This window comes from Dermacentor albipictus, chromosome 2, assembly GCF_038994185.2.
Source record: "Dermacentor albipictus isolate Rhodes 1998 colony chromosome 2, USDA_Dalb.pri_finalv2, whole genome shotgun sequence".
NCBI classification, from domain to species: domain Eukaryota; kingdom Metazoa; phylum Arthropoda; class Arachnida; order Ixodida; family Ixodidae; genus Dermacentor; species Dermacentor albipictus.
Window position 1 is genome coordinate 15,225,967 of NC_091822.1, and position 18,580 is coordinate 15,244,546.

Consider the following 18,580-nt stretch of genomic DNA (forward strand, 5'->3'; position numbering starts at 1 on the left):
AGGGCATCCAATTCTTTGTGCAACTCATGTTCGATTCCTGGGCGTCACCATCGACAACAAGCTACTTTGGCGTGGTGCGGTCGAAAGTGTTGTGGCTGCATCAGTGCAAAGAATCAACGCACTTCGTCGATTGGCAGGTGTACGTTGGGGAAACAATCCTATATCCATGCTTAAACTGAACGCTGCACTGATAACAAGCCGCATTCTCTATCAGCTCCCTCTGATATCACCGTCAGCGACTCAAATCGAGCGCTTGGAGGCAGTGCACAGAAAGGGACTTCGCTTGGCGATGGGAGTTCCAACGGCGGCTTCAAACAAGAAAGTCACTAATGAGGCAGAGTCTCTCCCACTCCGCCTCTTGGCATCTCAGGCCTTGCTGACGCAGCTATTAAGGCTGGGCGAGTCACGCGCTGGCACGGCGCTTCTCCGACGGCTAAGAGCAAGAACTCGCTCACATTTTCATGCGGCGCTGAACACCTTCCGATTTTTAGGACTGCAATGGCCTAAACAAAGCCGCCTTGACCCGCCATGGTCTTTTCCGGACGTTACCTGCAGCCTTAATGTACCCCACCTACCGACGAAACGCACCATTTCAACTGCCGAAGCCAAGTTTCTTGTGCTGAACCACTTGAGCACTGTGTTTCAAAGCCACCTACAAGTATACACAGACGGTTCGGTGTGCGCACAAACAGATAGCTGTGCAGCGGCATTCTGCATACCATCCCTTGATGTGTCATGGTCTGGCCGACTGGATCGCGTGGTTTCCTCTACAACAGTAGAAAGCGCCGCAATCACCGCGGCTTTGCGGAAACTACGGGCCTTCTCTGCACGTGATGTCGTGGTGCTGACGGATTCCAAGTCAGCATTACAGAGATTACATCGGGGCCTACCTCTAGAGAAATTTACAAGGCAGTCTCTGGCACTGATTGACGACCTAACGAGCAAAGGATTTAGCATAAGGTTTCAGTGGATTCCATCACACGTAGGAATTGATGGAAACGAGGAAGCTGACGCCCTTGCACGCCTAGCGCTTACATGTGTCCCAAAAGTGAAAGCTCCAAAACCTTTTCAAAACTCTAAGGGTGCAATCCGCCTTCACTTTAGAGAGATGCACAAGAATCCACACGAACCCTGTGTAACTCATGGATTTACACGCGAACAAGCGACGCTTTTATACCGCATCAGGACCGACTCCGCGTACACCCCAGCTTGGTTATTCAAGACTGGGCTTCGCGCTTCCCCACTCTGTGCTTTCTGTGGTGACATTGGCGACATCGAACATTTCATTTGGCTATGCCCGCAGTTCGACACAGAAAGAAAAGCGATGGTCGACAAGCTACAAAAAAGCGGTCTCACGCACAGGACCTTTGAGGACGTTGTTTTCCCCGGAGGGCCCGCGGCGTGCAGGAAGAGAGCGCAACGACTGCTGATAGTCTTCCTGCGAGACACGGGGCTCTTCGACAGCTGGTGACACACCCCTGATCTCAACTCGAAGGAGGATCAGGCGGAACAATTGCCGGCTATGTATGCCAGGCTAACCCCGCCTGCTTCAACATCACCACCACCACCACCACCACCACCACCACCACCACCACCACCACCACCACCACCACCTCGTCTGCTACCAGGAGCTCGCACGATGCATGCAACAGGAACGCACTGCCAGCACTTCTCATGTAGCTAGCGCGACAAAACCGTGAACTGGTTCTTAGGGACACCTTTACTAGCCGACTGTATCAATTTTCCTTATTTTTTCGCCCTTCGTCATCGGCTCAGACATGACTCGCTCGCCGCCGCGCTGCCGCTATCGCTGCGATCTGCCCCACGGCGCGTCGCGTGATAGAAGCAATGGAACTTTAATCGAACATTACGATACACGGGCCCTGCATTGACTGCGCGAAGTCAAATCGAAGAGTGTGGTGCTGACGGTGCGCGCTGTGCCGTGAAATTGAGAAACAAAGTATGGCACTCCCGAGCTAGAGAAAAAAGGGCAGCCGAATAAGTGAGCTCCACAATACCTTCCCGTCCTGTCTGTATAGTTTTATCAGCCGAACGAAGGAAGCGCTGAACCAGCCTAGGTTGAACCCTTATCTGATTGCTGAACGGCGATCTGCGAGCGATTCACACTGGCGATAGCACTGGGAATTCGATCTCACCAAGCAAATATCTCCTTGGCATTGACTTTGAAGCTAGCTGAGGTCACGGCAAAGCTGACCCAGCCCTTCAACCGGCCAACACAGTAATTGCGAGAGCAACTTTGTGGACAATGCCGGCAGCAGAGCTCTAGGCAATTCCGATGAATGCTTCGCGTCCGACTGAGCTCTGGGAGCTGCAGGCCGGTGGCGATGAACCGCAGCGCGCAATATTCCTTCCTCTGCGTGGAATGGCCACTCGTACGCTTGCACCCGAGTCTCCTCCATTTGATAGCGTAGCCTGCAAAAGGTCGACTTAGAAAGCTAGCAAGGGCTGTGCAACTCATTATCCGTCACTTCTTCGAAAGCGTATCGTATTTCCAGCCGTGGTCGACACCGAAAGAGCAACGCCAAGCAGACGACGAAGGCAAGTAATAGTCTCCGAAGCAACCAACGCACGCGCGCGCGACGCTCGCGCGGCCAGGGTTACAAGCCAACAGCCAAGCCACAGCAACGGAACCCAAAGCGGACTACCCCTTCGCCGGTTCCTATGACCAGTTCGCTTTGAAGATGATTGACGGATGTGTGACGTATTCATAAATTGCGATACCGCCCCGCTGCCTCTACGGTTTATTGCATAGAGTTTTCTTGAAAAATTATGATTTATTGATGATTTATGGATGGATGGATGGATGGATGGATGGCGGCTATACCCGTTGTAACGGGCGGCGGCTGGCGCCACCTAGCCTTTTGCTCCCCCTCCTATTTTATTATTATTCTTTTTTTCTATCTTTATATCCTCTTTTTTTTTCTCAACCTAGTTTTTACTCCCACTCCCCCCCCCCCCCCAAGATAACTATCTAAAACAGTAGAGGAAACATTTTGTCCCCCATTTATGTTATTATCTATCCCTTGACTTCCTCCACCAATCCTCTAGCCTCCCCTTCGTTACTGCCACTCTTTTCTCGTCTATTTGCCCTCGTTCCCCGGGAAAACCTAATGCCCCTTCCATATCTGCCACTGTTCCCTCTGCCAGGGTCGGGCGAAGGGCTGTGCATCTCAGCACTATATGTTCAGTGGTCTCCATTTCGGCTCCGCAAGCTGCGCACCGAAGGTCCACGTCTTCAAATTTAGCCCTGTATGTTTTCGTCCTCAAAACCCCCGTCCTAGCCTCGAATAATAGTGAGCTGCCCCGCGAGTTATCAAATAAGAGCTCTCTCTTAATCTTCTGTTTTTGTGACCTATACATTGATAGCGACGGCTTTCCGAGCATTCTTTCTTCCCACATTTTTCTTTCCGTCTCCTTCACCTCCTTTCCCACACTAGAACCACTTTGTATCCCCTCCCTCGGCTGTAGGTATCTATTCCTCAGCTTCCTCGTTCTGAGTGTCCACTTTGTGTTCAAACTTTTCATGTACAGATATTTGTACACTTTTCCTGCCCACCTTTTTTCCTCCAGTGCTGAGAGTCTCTGTTCAAATTTTATTTTACTTATTGCCTCTCTACCTTCAAATGACGTCCATCCCATGTCCCCCTGCACTCCCTCATTAGGGGTGTTCCCGTGTGCTCCTAAGGCCAACCTGCCTACACTTCTCTGTCTCGTTTTCATGCATGCCTGAACTACCGATTTCATGCACAGTACTGAATTTCCGAATGTGAGGCCAGGTACCATAACCCCTTTCCATACGCCCCTAACCACCTCGTACCTATTATAGTTCCAAAGTGCCTTGTGTTTCATTACAGCCGAGTTCCTTTTCACTTTTTCAATCATAGTTTTTTCCTGTTCTTCCAAGTACTTTTTGCCCTCGTTTAGCCATATGCGCAAAGACTTGTATTTTTCAACATGATCAATCTTAGTGCTTTGTATTTCCAATGGTTCTCCCCTTTCTTCATTGTATACTATTACCCCTGCAGACTTCTCTCTACTGAATTGGAGTCCCAATTTTTCTCCCTCCTCTCCACATATGCTCATTAGTTCCTGTAGTCCTACTCGGGTGTCAGCAAGCAGTACTACTGGCGGCGAGGAGTTACGGAGTCGCCATCTATCGGGAGCGCCTCGCTGGCGTAGTATGAGGGATCACGTGGCGCGCTCCTCATAGGTTTTGCTGTCAGCGCTCACTGAAAACACAACGCGCGAGCTCTCCCGGACATTTCTGTAAGTACTTTCGAAACGAGAGAAAGTTCTTACTGTCTAAATAATAATCTTGGGCAAACTGAAAGCACACAATCGTTTGCAGACGCTATCTCTTTACCGAATACGTACAGTGAACGCCACGGCGCGCGGTCGCCGCGATGGAGTCTCCCGAACCGGCCTCTTGCGTGAAAGGTAGGTAAACGCTGAGAGCAAATTATCTGAAATATGTTCTTATAGTGTTTGTATAACTAAATGGAGCGTAATAGAATGAAGCCTCAATGCCGCGATCGCGCAGATTCGCAGCGACCGACTGCACGTCTGCATGCTTGTCCGCGCACTGTTTCGCTTTCTCCGCGCGCACGTTTTCGCACCGTGCCATGAGCTTTAGGCCGCAGAATATGAGCATTTGACAGTATACAAGCAACCATTGTTGCGTGGGCGCTATCAGAGCTGTTCAAAAATAATTTCATTGTAGAGACTTCGACGCCTACGGGGACTGTGATGTGTCGTCGCGACGATTCAATCTTTTTTTTCTTCTAAATTCTTTGACCTTTCAATACTATTTCTCGAGTTACGTCGCACTGTATGTTTATCGGTGTTCTCAGCGTGCAATTCTCCGCTGCTCCTTTTTTGTAATCCAGTGCATTAATTCATAACACAAACATGACCATATGCCATGCTTTTTTAAAATGTGGTTCTTACCGCTGCCTTTCCGCTCCACTGAACTTGCCAGTTTCTAAAGCATCGACAAGTTCATAGACCAAACCGTCATGACATTAGTCGGGCAGCGGACTCGGGCGAGCGTCTCAGTGCGCGTTTTCAGAACATCGCAGACCGGGCGCCGTAGCAGAAATCTTCCTCGCGTCTGTGCTTGCTGCATACCCGAGTTGTAGCCGATGACTGTTTGCCGGTTTTATGTTTCGCGAGCCAAGCTTCACACAGCTTCTTGTCCTGCGGCTACGTGTGAATAAGGCTGACACTGTGCTCCGTTGCGTGCGCGTCCGGCATTGCGGCACCAGTAGCCTACCATGTTGTGCGCCTTCAAAGGCAGCCGCTACCTACCAACGTTACTAGATTAAGTAATCTAGTAACGGTGCTACCTACTGTAGTGCTTTCAAGCGTTGTAAAGGAGACACTCGAAGCGGGAAAATCTCGCCACTAAATGAGGACTGCAGCGTACGAGGGAATTTAAACTCTCGTTTTCAGCTCGCTTCGGCGCGCCCGAAGCAGCCCACGCGACCGCTATGTCCACGTGATCCCTCCTAGCACGTCACGCCGACGGTGGCGCCAGCTTTTCCAGTGGTGGAGCTCGAGGCCAATATCATCTGCATACATCAGTCCGGCTAGTACTTGAACTACCTTCTGCCCTTCCAGCATATAGCTTATGTCGGTTCCTATTGTGCTCTGTTCTAGTCTCTTTTCCATTTGGCTCATGTAGATCATAAAAAGCAGAGGTGACAATGGACAGCCCTGCCTGAGACCTCTTCTTATTTTAGCTGGCTTTGTAGTTTCCTCCTCCCATGCTATCTCTACCTCATTATCTGTATAAACTTGTTGTAGGAACTCTATCATCTTTCTCTCTAGACCATATTCCCTCAACTGGCTCCATAACTTTTCTCGGTTTACATTATCATAAGCTCCTGTGTTATAACAAATAAATTATCATCTAGCCTTCTGTTCCTTCTAAATCCATTCTGCAGTTCTCCCAAGATCTCTTCTCGTTCTGCCCATTCCTCCATTCTCTCCTTCGCCATCTGCATTGCTACTCTGTATATGACTGATGTGATAGTTATTGGCCTGTAGGATTTAATGTTGTCCTTGCTTCCCTTACCTTTGTAAACTAATAACATTCTGCTTGATTTCCAGTCCTGTGGAACATCTCCCCCTACTACTATTTGTTCAATAAGTTGTCGTAATTTTAATTTACTTTTCTGGCCTAATATGCTTATCAATTTCATAGGTATGCCGTCAGGTCCTGTCGCTGTTCCCACTGGGACCTTGTGTTCAATTCTGTCCCATTCCTTACTTGTCATCCTTCTGTACTCCTCCTCTAATTCTGTCCTGCTGTTGTCATTATTCTCCATTTCGCTACCCACTGGCTCTGCAAATGCTGCCTCTATTGTTAACCTAATATATTCCTGAGCTTCCTCTCCCTCTACCTTTGTTCCATCTGGCATGGTCAGTGAGTGCTGAACCACCTCTGTCTTCTTACTCTGTTGCCTAATGTGTTCCCAAAATTTCTTAGAGGCATTCCTGTCTTTTTTTCGTATCTCTAACATCCACTGTACCCCAACTTTTGCTATCTTGGCTTGAATTAATGCCATTGCTTCTCTTTTCATTGCAAGGTAATCCTCCCATTTAGTCACCACCTCTTCTGGTGTGGCTCCCCTTTTCTTCGCTGCTCTGTGTTTTCTGCACGCATCTTTGCGTTGCTCTACGGCTTCCTTAACTTCTCGGTCCCACCAGCTTTTCGGTTTATATTTACCCTGCTTACTTCCTAGTTTCCTAATCTGTCCCTTCTCTAGCTCTCGTTTAAAAATACCTATTAACTCGTCGTATGTCCATGCCCTTTGTGGTTGCTTGGATACCATGCTTTCAATGTTTTTCGCCACTTCTTGTAGCTGCCTGTCATTCAATTTGCTCATACCTTTCCTTTCTTTAGTTTCTACCAGTGGTACTGTCCTTCCAAAACTGATTTTGATTCGTTTGTGATCACTCCCTAGGCTTTTTGTACCGTCCTCATCAATTTCCATACATCCCAACCGTTCATACAGCTTGTGGGACATTAGGCAGTAGTCGATTGTCGAGTGGGTGTTATTTCTTTCCCATGTTATTTTCCCATCACATTTAATTTCAGTATTAACTATCACAAAATCATGAGCCTCACAAAAATCTACTAACATCTGCCCTGTTGCATCTGTCGCCCCGTCAAAGTATTCCAAATGTGCATTCATGTCCCCTAGGATGATTATCTCCCGTTTCATAGCTACCTCCCTGATGTCCTTGGCCATACATTTGAAATGTTCTGCATTCTCCTCTTTCGACCCATTCCCCGTTTTCAGATACACAACTCCCAGGATTGTCTCAACATTCCCTACGGTGCCCTTGAGCCACATGTGCTCACTGCAGCTCTCTCTTATCCTTTCCCAGTCCTGTCCCTTTACTAGCGCCCCAAGGCCTCCTCCTCTGCGTTCTTCCCTTTTTCTGTTGCAACCAACCCAGGTGTATCCCGCAATGAATGGTGGCTCTTCCTCATCTCTTAAATGGGTTTCGGCAACTCCATATACCTGAAAATTTTCCGTTTGTAACTGTTCTGCTATTTCGTCCCACTTAATGCGATTTCTTCCCCCCTGCATGTTGATGAACCCTACATTTACTGCCTTCTTCCTCTTCCTCCTCCGTGCTCCTGTCCTGCCCCCCTTCCCCTGTCCTTCATCGTTTACGTTTTGGCTTGCAGAGTCGCCCTGCGCGCCTGCAAAAAAGCCTGAGCCCTACGACCCACCCTCGTCCGCTGGTGTAGTGTAGTGAATGCCATCCGGGCCGAAAGGGGGGAAGTTTTTCCCTCCAATCATTCTGTTCACCTCCACCACATCAAACTTCAGGGCTCGCCCCAACTCCCTAATCACTACATTTGCCGCCACTACCTGCTCTTCAATGAAAGGGCCCTGTCCCCTGATCTCTGGGACAGTACACAGGGCAATGTGCACCGCCTCAGAGGTCGCCCTTAATTTTGCGACTCCCTCTTGGTCAAAGCGGTGCGCCAATGTTACCTACCGAGCATGGCAGGCCACCGAGTCTGGCGTGCCAACAAAGATTTATGCCTGAGGGGGCGCTACATGCTTGTTACAATTAGTGTTCCTGTATATGCTCCCTGCGGGAGCATATACAGGAACTGCTCCCTGCGGGAGCATATACAGGAACACTAGTTACAATTTGTACTAGTATAAATACTCCCCCCCTCCTCATCTGCATAGAGAAGTAAACTTAAGTTGCCCCCACCCCCCGAAAAATGTCTGGGTACGTGCCGGTTGCCCGCATTTTCTTTAACGCTGCGAGAGCAGCTGTTCCAATCACGAATGGCATGCGCGTTATCAGCATGAAAGATCATTCTCGACAGGAAAGTAACAAGCGCAGCATTTGAGGAAAGGAAACTGAGGCAAAACAGATGAGGATTATCGTTACGGGCCAGATATACACCCCAAAAGGTGCAGCCGTTTTTAGCATTTTTGTTCGAAACTATGGTTTTTAGAGTGTGGATGAGCATTCCGGCTCCTCCTCCCTTTCTTTTTTTCCGACTTTTAGTTCTGTTGTACCTATCTAAGGAGAAGGGGGAGGGCCTGTCTACCTAAAGGATGCGATTGCGGAAGCGAGACGCACGTAAGATTCATTGTTTGCTCATTCCAATCCAATCCAATCGCGTCAAAGATGGCGGCATGGTATCCGTTGTTACGCGGCTTGCGTGCTTCTTGCAGGCTCGACTGCCGCATCGCAGCCCTTTACAGCAGGAGTGTACCTGGTGAACCGCTCAGTGAGAATGACGTAGTATCAAGCAGCTTTGTGAACCGCAACCCACGCAACCTGGAGCAGATGTTGCTGGCACACAAACACGGTGGCTTCGAGCTCGACAAACCCAGTTGCAGCTACTGGCACAAGTGCGTTGATCAGTGCACTGCTATATTCACTGTTGTAATAGCCATACGTTGGAAAGGTTGTGCTTGTTGGTAGAATATAGGTACAGCGTGGGGAAGACAAGGTGGGTATGAGTGGACAGCTGTGTGCGCTCCTATCCGTCTTGTCTGCTTCACATTGTGCCTATCGCACACCAACAAGCGCAACTTTCGTCCGTATCTGCCAGCTTCTTTCTGCTGAGTGCGGCATTCATTCTGTCGGGACCTCTTCGAAGTGTGGCAGCGAAATTCGCTTGAAAACCAAAGTGTTTGCCCCTTGTGTTCTTGCTCAAATTGATGCTAGTCTTGTCTGGTGCGGAATTCTGTGGAAAGTTCGTTGCGTTTTGGTCCGGAGCACAAAGTTTTTGCAAATTTGCATGTTTTCCCGCTCATTAGACAGAAGCTTACCCTCCCCGGGAGACCTTTGCAGCAGTTCTTTCTCAAGATGAGATCAGGAGAGTTAATTCTTTGGGTATAATCACTTTCATGTGGATCGATGAAACTGCCACGAAATAGCAAAACACGGGATTTTAAACTACTATTACCGAAGGCGCATTCTAGTATTCTACTGTAAACATCGCACACCGTGTAGGCAGTGCCATCACGAACGACGTTCAGCGATTTAAACTCGGATGGATGGATGGGTGGAAGGTAGAAGGTCCCCAAGGTCCCCTTTGAAACGGGGCGATGGCAGTTGCCACCATGCTCAGATTTTTATTTTGCCTTTTATTTTTATCTGTGTTGTGTGTTATTGAATTTCTCGATTTTCTTTAAATACGTCTTCCTACCCTTTTAACCTTATGTCACCTCTCGGCTTTTTGGCCACCAATCCTCCAATCGCCTTTAGCTAATTTCCACCGCATATTTATTTACATGACTATCATTATCTCTGAACCCTAGGGCCTCAGGAAGGGTGACTGTGGCTGCATCGACATCGGGATTGATGCCATCACATTTTAGTATGAGGTGTTCCATTGTTTCTACATATTTACCACACACAGTACATGTGTCTTCTTCTTCGTTAAATTTCTTTTTATAGCTCCGCATTCTAAGACATCCTGATCTAGCTTCAAAGAGTAGGGCACTGCCTCTTGAGTTATCATGAAACGCTTCCTTCCTGATCTGCTGTTTCCAGTATCGATATAGTTCCACACTATGCTTCTTTTCCATTGAATTTATGCAATTTTTACCTTCCACATTTTTAACCTGTCGTTTAATGCTCTGTCTTTCTTCGTCCTCGTTCTGGCATACTTACTGGTTAGCTTCCTAGTTCTTTTCCACCATTGTGAGTCAACGCTCTTTCTGTATAGGTATTTAAACACCTTAGCTGCCCACCTGTTATCATCCAATTTCCTCAGACGTTTTTCGTATAGGATTTTACTCTGAGCTTCCCGTGCTTTGAACGATGCCCAGCCCATATCTCTCTGTACTGCTTCGTTTGTGGTTTTCCTGTGGGCACCTAGTGCTAACCTTCCCACAGCTCTCTGACTTAATTCTAGTCTCGACTGAACCTCTGCCCTTAAACACAGGACCGCATTCCCGAAAGTAAGCTCTGGCACCATTACTCCCTTCCAAATTCCTCCGAGTACCTAATACCTGTTGTACCCCCACAATGCCTTATGTTTCATTATCCCGGCATCTCGGAGCACGTAGCTGCCAGTGCCGCCGCACGGAGCCAATGCGTTGTGGCACGCGATGAAAGCGAAAGGTCGTTTGACGCATTGGGACGGAATTTTGACCTCTTGCAATCGTCAGTGCTGCAAAGAGAGAGCTGGCCGCCATGCAAGCCCGTTGTCACGTTTGAATCGCTCTACAACGGCGTTAAAGATACGAACTGAAATCCTCGAATGTGAAATGCTGGTTTGCTTGAGCATGAATTCATTGTAGGCCATCCAGCTGCGCCAGTTACCATGTTGAAGTGTGTAATCAGAACACATTATACACATGGCAGTGCAATAAGAAGTAGCTTAGCACCTAGATTCTTAGCCTGTATGTTATGGAGCCTTAGTCAAGCCACAGTATGAACACAAGGAAACACCATAATGTGTGCTACTTGCTTTTTCAACTTTTAACATTTGAAGTTTGTTTGTAGTATAGTTACCTGTATTATTGTTCTAACAACTTCATAAGATTACGGGCTCATCACTGTATTGTTCTCACTCAAATTTTGCAACAAGTTTGAATGTTCAGTATGCATTATTTGATCAAGCACTTGGAATTTTTGCTTTTCCTGCCTCATTGTCTGTGTCATGCTGTTGCTAAATGTGAGTTCAAGGACTTCATTCCTTGCCAAGTTCTAATGGAGTTGGTGCAAAAACGCCTTTGTGTCGACCTCCATGTGCGCACTTTATGTGCAGTTCTGATGTGCGACCCCTGCTACAGCATCTGTCACGGCACTTGATTTCTTTTTCCTTTTTTCTTTTCTTTTTGGCACAAGACACCGATGAGGAATATTGAGCCTGCACAGTTTTACCATGAGAGGCCAGGAAATGTGGCTGCCTGTTGCTCTCTAATCACCATGCCCAAACTGAATTACTCTCAAGGTGTGCATACAATGTTACTGCAATTTTTTCTGAAGCAAACAATGCAAGTTCGAGAGCCAGATGTTTTACTGAGCAGGGCAGGCCCAAAAAATGTATTCATACTGCTAAATTATACTCTAAAACCTGTAGAAAGCATAAAAACATGTCTTGGATTAGGAATGCGCATCATTGTGGCACTAAATGATTAAGGAAAAACGAGACATGTGCCCAATCGTAGCAGTTGCTACAAAGGAAGCCCATACGGGTTCTTTGAAAGAAAAGCCTTGCAGTTGAAGAAAAATTCGTCCTGGTCCGGGACTTGAACTCGGGACCACCGCCATTCCGGGGCAGCCGCTCTCCATCTGAGCTAATTAGGCGGCTAGCAGATGGCAGGGTGAAGTCGAATTTGTGAACAACTCGAAGTAAAGGCAAGAGTTTGACGTTGAAAGGTGGTGGTCCTGGGTTCGAGTCCCTGACTAGGACAGATTTTTCTTCAACAGCGAGGCTTTTCGTTCGAGGGAGCCGTATGGGTTTCCTTTGTAGCCATTGCTACGATTGGGTGGATGTCTCATTTTCACTTAATTCTTTCCACCTAGCAGGTTTCCGCAGAACTATTTCGTCAGCACTAAATGATGTTGCCATCTGTCTTCTCATAGTCTGTACTGAGTGCTGCCTAAGTAAGAGTGCATGATTTTTCCTACTTGAGCGACTGGCTTGTCTGAACTGAAATTTCGCAAGGATGTTTCATACTGTGGTGGAATTTCATGGTGCATTCAGTTTAACACCACTTCTGCGAGCAATGATAACCTGCTTCACCTACAATAAATCCGAAATATGCAGTCTCTGCAGCAATACTATTCAAAAAATGTTTCATATTGCTGCAACAAAATGGCAACACAATCTGTTGCTGCTAGTAAAAGGGGCCTATGGCAATGATGGAAGCCACCACTGCAGTTTTCGTTGCAGCAAGACATGCTTTCAGAGTGGCATTGCTGCAGACAATGAACACTTCAGTTTATTGTGGATGAAACACACTAGTAATGCACGCAAATTGATATTAAACTGAATGCACCATGAAATCCCACCTGTGCAAAATTTTAATGCAAATGAGCCCCTAATAGCTGTGGGCTCATTCTTTAAGTTTCCCCATGTGGTATTGGTAAATCACTCCAAAGGTGGGCATACAATGCAATATGATGGCATGCAATGAAAGACCCACCCTAGGTTTGAGTACCGAACGAAAAGGGCAGGCCTGCTGTTGCCACACATATGGAGCTCCAGAGGGAAAGCGAGACATCTCGGACAGTAAATGCATTCATTGAGCAGAACACTATGCGTGAAAATACACTTCTGCACTTAAACGCAGATTGGGCACTCAGCATCCGCTGCACCTGATGAAAGGCAGCCGGCACACCTTGTCAAACAATGGTTCATTGTGTGGGCTGAGAAGCTTTCAAGAACCCTAGCCATAGCACTTCCCACCATTGACTCTAGTCAGTAATGATTCAGATACAAGGAAAGTGGCGTGCACGCGAACGCTGCAGGTACGTCACCCAGGCTGGCTTCCCAGGTCAGACTGACATCAAGGTGCATGAGTTTACACGCACCACGGACCCCCACTCCTAGCGGCAATGTGGGGGTCCGTGGCAGCACTCTGCGGAGCGTCGCTGCCTTGTGAAATCTTGCAGCACAGGCGCAATCAAAGAGATAAGCGGAGCACCCAGCACATCTGCTACGGTTCCCCCCCTACGCTACCTTCGCCACGCACACATTGGTATCATAGGTCGTGTGCACCAGCGGCTCTGAGTATTCATGCAAGTGCTGCGAAAGCCACATGTGTGCAGGCTGATTTATCATGCAGGCGCACAGAATTTGGAATGTGAATAATACTTCCACAGAGTTTTTGTTTGCTAAGGATCATTTTTAACTTTATTGCTGTGTAAAAAGTAATGCTGATTTCGAAAGTCAGTGTTTAGAATTCATTAGAAAATAAATGGGAATTAATAATTTCTGAGGATCATAGATGACACCATGATAAATCCACTAGGGCGACAATCGGAGGGGCCATCCGGTTATGCGGGCAACTGGGGGGGTGACAGCTGGGTCTGTATTCTTGTGTGGTCACCTAGTGGATATTTTCACTTTAGCACAATTTTGCATGACTCGGCACCAGATGTGTTCGCGTTTAGGCCGACATTGTTTCTGGCACTGTGCCAAGTTCGCTATCTTCACACAAGTGGGCTGTCGGTCGTATGTACTTCGAGTCCAGTGCCGAGTCTCAAGGAACCTCCAAAGTTCCAGAGAGTGAACACTGAAGAATACCGCCCCTGTAGTATGGCGCATCCAGCTTATGTCGTTCGAGCCCACATTGAGATTAGCGCTGGTTTGGGTTGCTCTCGACGACAATCGTGCCATAATCCAGCGTACTAAGGAACAATGAGCCATTGCAGAAGCGACACACATGGCTTGTGTGTGCCAGGTGAATGACAGGAACTAGTGTCTAATACTTGGTAATGCTTGTTCACATCATCATCGGGAACAGTCACGCAGCATTCATCGTCTGACACTCTAGCCATTGCAGAGTGGCTTGCTACAAAGAAATTAAGGGGCATAAAAATGCGCCAGTGTTTCATACAAGGTCACAGAAAATAAGGTCATATGAAAACTTAGGATCATTATAATTGCGCCAGCATGTCTTTCAGTATTTGCCACAAACCCACTGATGTTGAGAATTGCTGGTTTGCTTTAACTGTTCTTTATTCTCGGCAATACAGATGTATGTAGCTGCTTGTTTCATTGCCTTTGCATCAAGAAGAATGCAGGCATATGCACGACCTAGCTTTTAGGCTTGAGAGACATGACGGGGTGGAGTGCCGATTTAGTCTGAGGATGACTGTTAAGCAGTTGCGCTGCAACTGACACCAGTAGCATCTTGTATCTGGTGTTTTTGAGTGTAGCGTGATTCAGTGGGGCTAAGCTACATCATGCTCATCCGTTGGCTGGAAGGGCAATGCGTCCCGTTGTGCGAAACCCGTTTTGGTCGCAAAACTGCACTGCCATTCGCAACATGGCAGTGCAAACATCGAAGCAGTGCGAGCCGTGGAGGGATGAACTGTAGCAGGCGATGTGCCAGGCCTATCTCTTTGACTGCGCAGCAACACTACACGAGGCGTCAGTGGTGACGCTCTGTAGAGCACTGCCACGGGCTCCCTCTAGCAGTGGCCGTGCCTGTACCTTGCCATTTCTCCACCTCTGGCTCTCATCCTTGCCGCCAGTCAATACCCTCTGTACACTACGACCATGCTTCTTCCCTATGTCAAAGTTTCTTCCCCATGTGACGGCCAGACCGGAGGGCTGCATTACCTTATGCCTCAGGATGTGGCCTTAATGCTCTAAGAAACAGCGTTTGGCCAAGGGACAGGTGGTTCAGGAGTTGCTTGGCTCTAGCAAACGGGCCATGGGTTGGAGGGCATGGCAGTGACTGTGCCCAGCGTAACTCCTGCATAGTTTTGAGCTGCAAAAGTTATTTCCGCTGCTCCTATTTAGGTAGCAACACTCTGTACTGGTGCTCGCATGCACAGGTCTTACCACGGTCACGGCTGCATTTTGATTGACTGGTCAGACGTCATGATGATGGCATCTCGTTTGCTTTTCTGAAATGTCTGCTCCCATTTATCATGATTTTGCAACATACCAACTCTCATCTCCTAAGCCACTGCAGGAAAATTGAAGGATGTATGACCAGAATGTATCATCGTCGCAATCTGCCATTTGGAAAGCAAAACTTGACACACAAGTAACTCGTGCAGCATGCACCTGTCCAGGTGCCAAAATTGTGAAGTTCACCTTAGCAATGCTGTTTTTCTATTAGAAGCATAGGGAACTGAGCTTGTTGGTATGCAGTAATTATGTGTGTGCTTTTGAATTGAATAAAAAAAGGACAATTGCACAACATGACATGTTGTTTTAGAAGCTGCCTTAAGCAAAAAGATGCACTTTCCAATGTCAAAACACATGCTGTGAGAGATGATAACAGTTTGATATAAGTGATACAGAGTGATACCAGTTCCCTTATATATATATATATATATATATATATATATTCGTAAGTGGCCTATTCATGAAACTAACTCTTCATTGGGCTAACCTGTGCATGGTAAACGGATTACACTCAAAGTGCAACAATAGAGCCGAGCACAGTTGGTGATCATTGAAAATATGATCAGTGGGTCAAGGGCGTTGACTTTTATACATGACTCAGTTTATACATGATAACAGTTTGATATAAGTGATACAGAGTGATACCAGTTCCCTTATATATATATATATATATATATATATATATATATATATATATATATATATATATATATATATATATATTCGTAAGTGGCCTATTCATGAAACTAACTCTTCATTGGGCTAACCTGTGCATGGTAAACGGATTACACTCAAAGTGCAACAATAGAGCCGAGCACAGTTGATCATTGAAAATATGATCAGTGGGTCAAGGGCGTTGACTTTTATACATGACTCAGTTTATACATGATAACAGTTTGATATAAGTGATACAGAGTGATACCAGTTCCCTTATATATATATATATATATATATATATATATATATATATATATATATATATATATATATATTCGTAAGTGGCCTATTCATGAAACTAACTCTTCATTGGGCTAACCTGTGCATGGTAAACGGATTACACTCAAAGTGCAACAATAGAGCCGAGCACAGTTGGTGATCATTGAAAATATGATCAGTGGGTCAAGGGCGTTGACTTTTATACATGACTCAGTTTATACATGATAACAGTTTGATATAAGTAATACAGAGTGATACCAGTTCCCTTTTATATATATATATATATATATATATTCGTAAGTGGCCTATTCATGAAACTAACTCTTCATTGGGCTAACCTGTGCATGGTAAACGGATTACACTCAAAGTGCAACAATAGAGCCGAGCACAGTTGGTGATCATTGAAAATATGATCAGTGGGTCAAGGGCGTTGACTTTTATACATGACTCGTCGAAGGTTCCAGCATAATTGTTGGTGCCCGCAGGTCTTCCAGAAAGTAGTAGACAATTTGTGCCACACATACGATCACATTACACAAGGTTCTGTGACAAAAGATCAAAGATAGAACCATCAATAACATTTGACAAACTTCCGGTATGTACAGGCACGTGTTGCACTGAGCAATAATGTTTGCTTTTCACCAGCTAAGAAATGTTAGTCACCTGAGAAAGATAAAGAAGTATGCGAGTCAATGTTTCTGTAAATCTAAAAAGATAAAAAAATGTCACTATGTGCTAGCAAGTAATATATTTCTTAAACGTATGCAAACAAGTGTAAATTGATTTTTCTTCGCATGAAAAATCAGGTGTTCAAGTAGTTGAAGCAGTTTTCATAGCCCACTTAAAGCTGCAATCAGGATTTACGTTAGGCACCACAGTGGGGTGGCACACAGGTAAACACATAGGATAACTAGTGCTTGCTGAAGAAAGGGCCAGAACACGGTGGAAATAAGCTTAGATCACGGCACAAGCTGTAGTGACCGGACTCGCGGCCATAGCGCACAGCAATGAAGACACAGTAGCCGCTGTGAGGGCCGTAGGCACACTGACCTCACAGGTCATGCGCTCTGCTTTTTATTGTACATCGTGCGCCCCCAGGTGGTGTCAGTTACCACACTTCCTCCTCCCCTAACACAACAGATTAACAGCATTTAAGCAGTTACAGTTCAAGGAGAAAACTGAAGCACCGGATGGCGTTCCCTAGTGCTCTGATGAAGCTGAAGTGTGGAAGGAGGTGGGGAGCAATCGGTGCATGCTGGTGTTATGGTGTTGCTGGTCTCCAGTTGATGGGGCTCGCCCGATAGTAGTAGTTGATCCTCCAAGCTTGTCACTGTCAGTTGTACCTCCGGTCCCTGAGGATAAATGTGGTTCCGAGCGTGCAGTAGAAGGGCTGGAGCACCGACTGTTGTGCTGGTCGGGCATCGACGGTGGCCTTGCATGGTCGAGATGCTGGGTCCATTGCCGCCCATCATGCAATTGTAGCTCCACCTGTGAATAGTGTTGCCTGGTGACTACAGCGGGAATCCAGCTCCGACCTGGCCGAAAATTCCTGGTTAATACTCTGTCTCCTTGTTGTGCTGGCACACTCGGTTTCATTCTTTGGTCGTACTCCATCTTCTGAGCAAGTTGTTTCTGGAGGACTGTTTTCCTTAGGTCTGGCCGCAGCGGATCCAATGCAGTCCTGAGCCTCCGTCCCATCAACAGCTCGGATGGGCAAAACCCGATGACCTTGTGGGGTGTCGACCTATATGATAACAGTAATGCAATTTGTGCACATAGGTCCCCTCGGCCAACTTTCTGTAATTTTACTTTCATAGTTTGAACGGCTCTCTCCGCCACATCATTAGAAGCAGAGTGATAGGACGGCACTAGCATTCTCTTCCCGCCGTTCTTCTTCAAGAATATCTTGTACGATTCACTCGCGAATGCGGGTCCATTGTCCGATACCACTATGTCTGGGAGGCCCTGATTAGCAAACATGACCTGCATGTATGCAATTGTACATTCCGCTGAGGGTGATGAAACGGGAAATACTTGAATCCATTTGGAGAATGCATTAATTGCAATAAAAAAATTAGAATTCTGGTAAAGTCCCGCATAGTCCATGTGGATCCTTGACCAGGCCCTGTCGGAGAACGGCCACGGCATCACAGGCACAGGTCTAAATGATCTCTGTTGTTGTTGGCAGGCGAAGCACTCTTGAACCGTGGTTACAATGTCACTAACGACGGCCACCACACATGACTTCGGGCGATGGCTTCATTTTTGTGACCCCAGGATGGCTCTTGTGTAGTAACTTGAGGACTTCCCCGTGGAAGCTGGAGGGTACCACAACACGGTTCCCGCAGAGCACACAGTTCTGATGCACACTCAACTCATTGAACTGGGACATGTATGGCCCCCCCTCTTATGTCAATTCTTGAACATGACCAGACCATAAATTCTGTAGCACTCTTGACAACACGGCATCCCTTGCAGTGGCTTCGGCAACCACCTTTGATGAAACGACACTGGGATAGACACCTTCAA

General features: G+C 46.9%; 1 protein-coding gene across 2 annotated transcripts in view; it reads left to right on the plus strand.

The window, feature by feature from the left end:
- The first annotated feature begins 8,495 nt into the window (after positions 1-8,495).
- mRpL18 (mitochondrial ribosomal protein L18) overlaps positions 8,496-18,580 on the plus strand; it is a 53,819-nt gene continuing 43,734 nt past the window's right edge. Inside the window, exons 1-2 of one of the 2 annotated variants that reach the window (XM_065442963.2) lie at positions 8,496-8,643; positions 8,739-8,918. In XM_065442963.2, coding sequence (XP_065299035.1) covers positions 8,854-8,918 — 65 coding nt within the window. In that variant the 5' untranslated portion in view covers positions 8,496-8,643; positions 8,739-8,853. The other variant, XM_065442961.2, reaches the window with a different exon arrangement.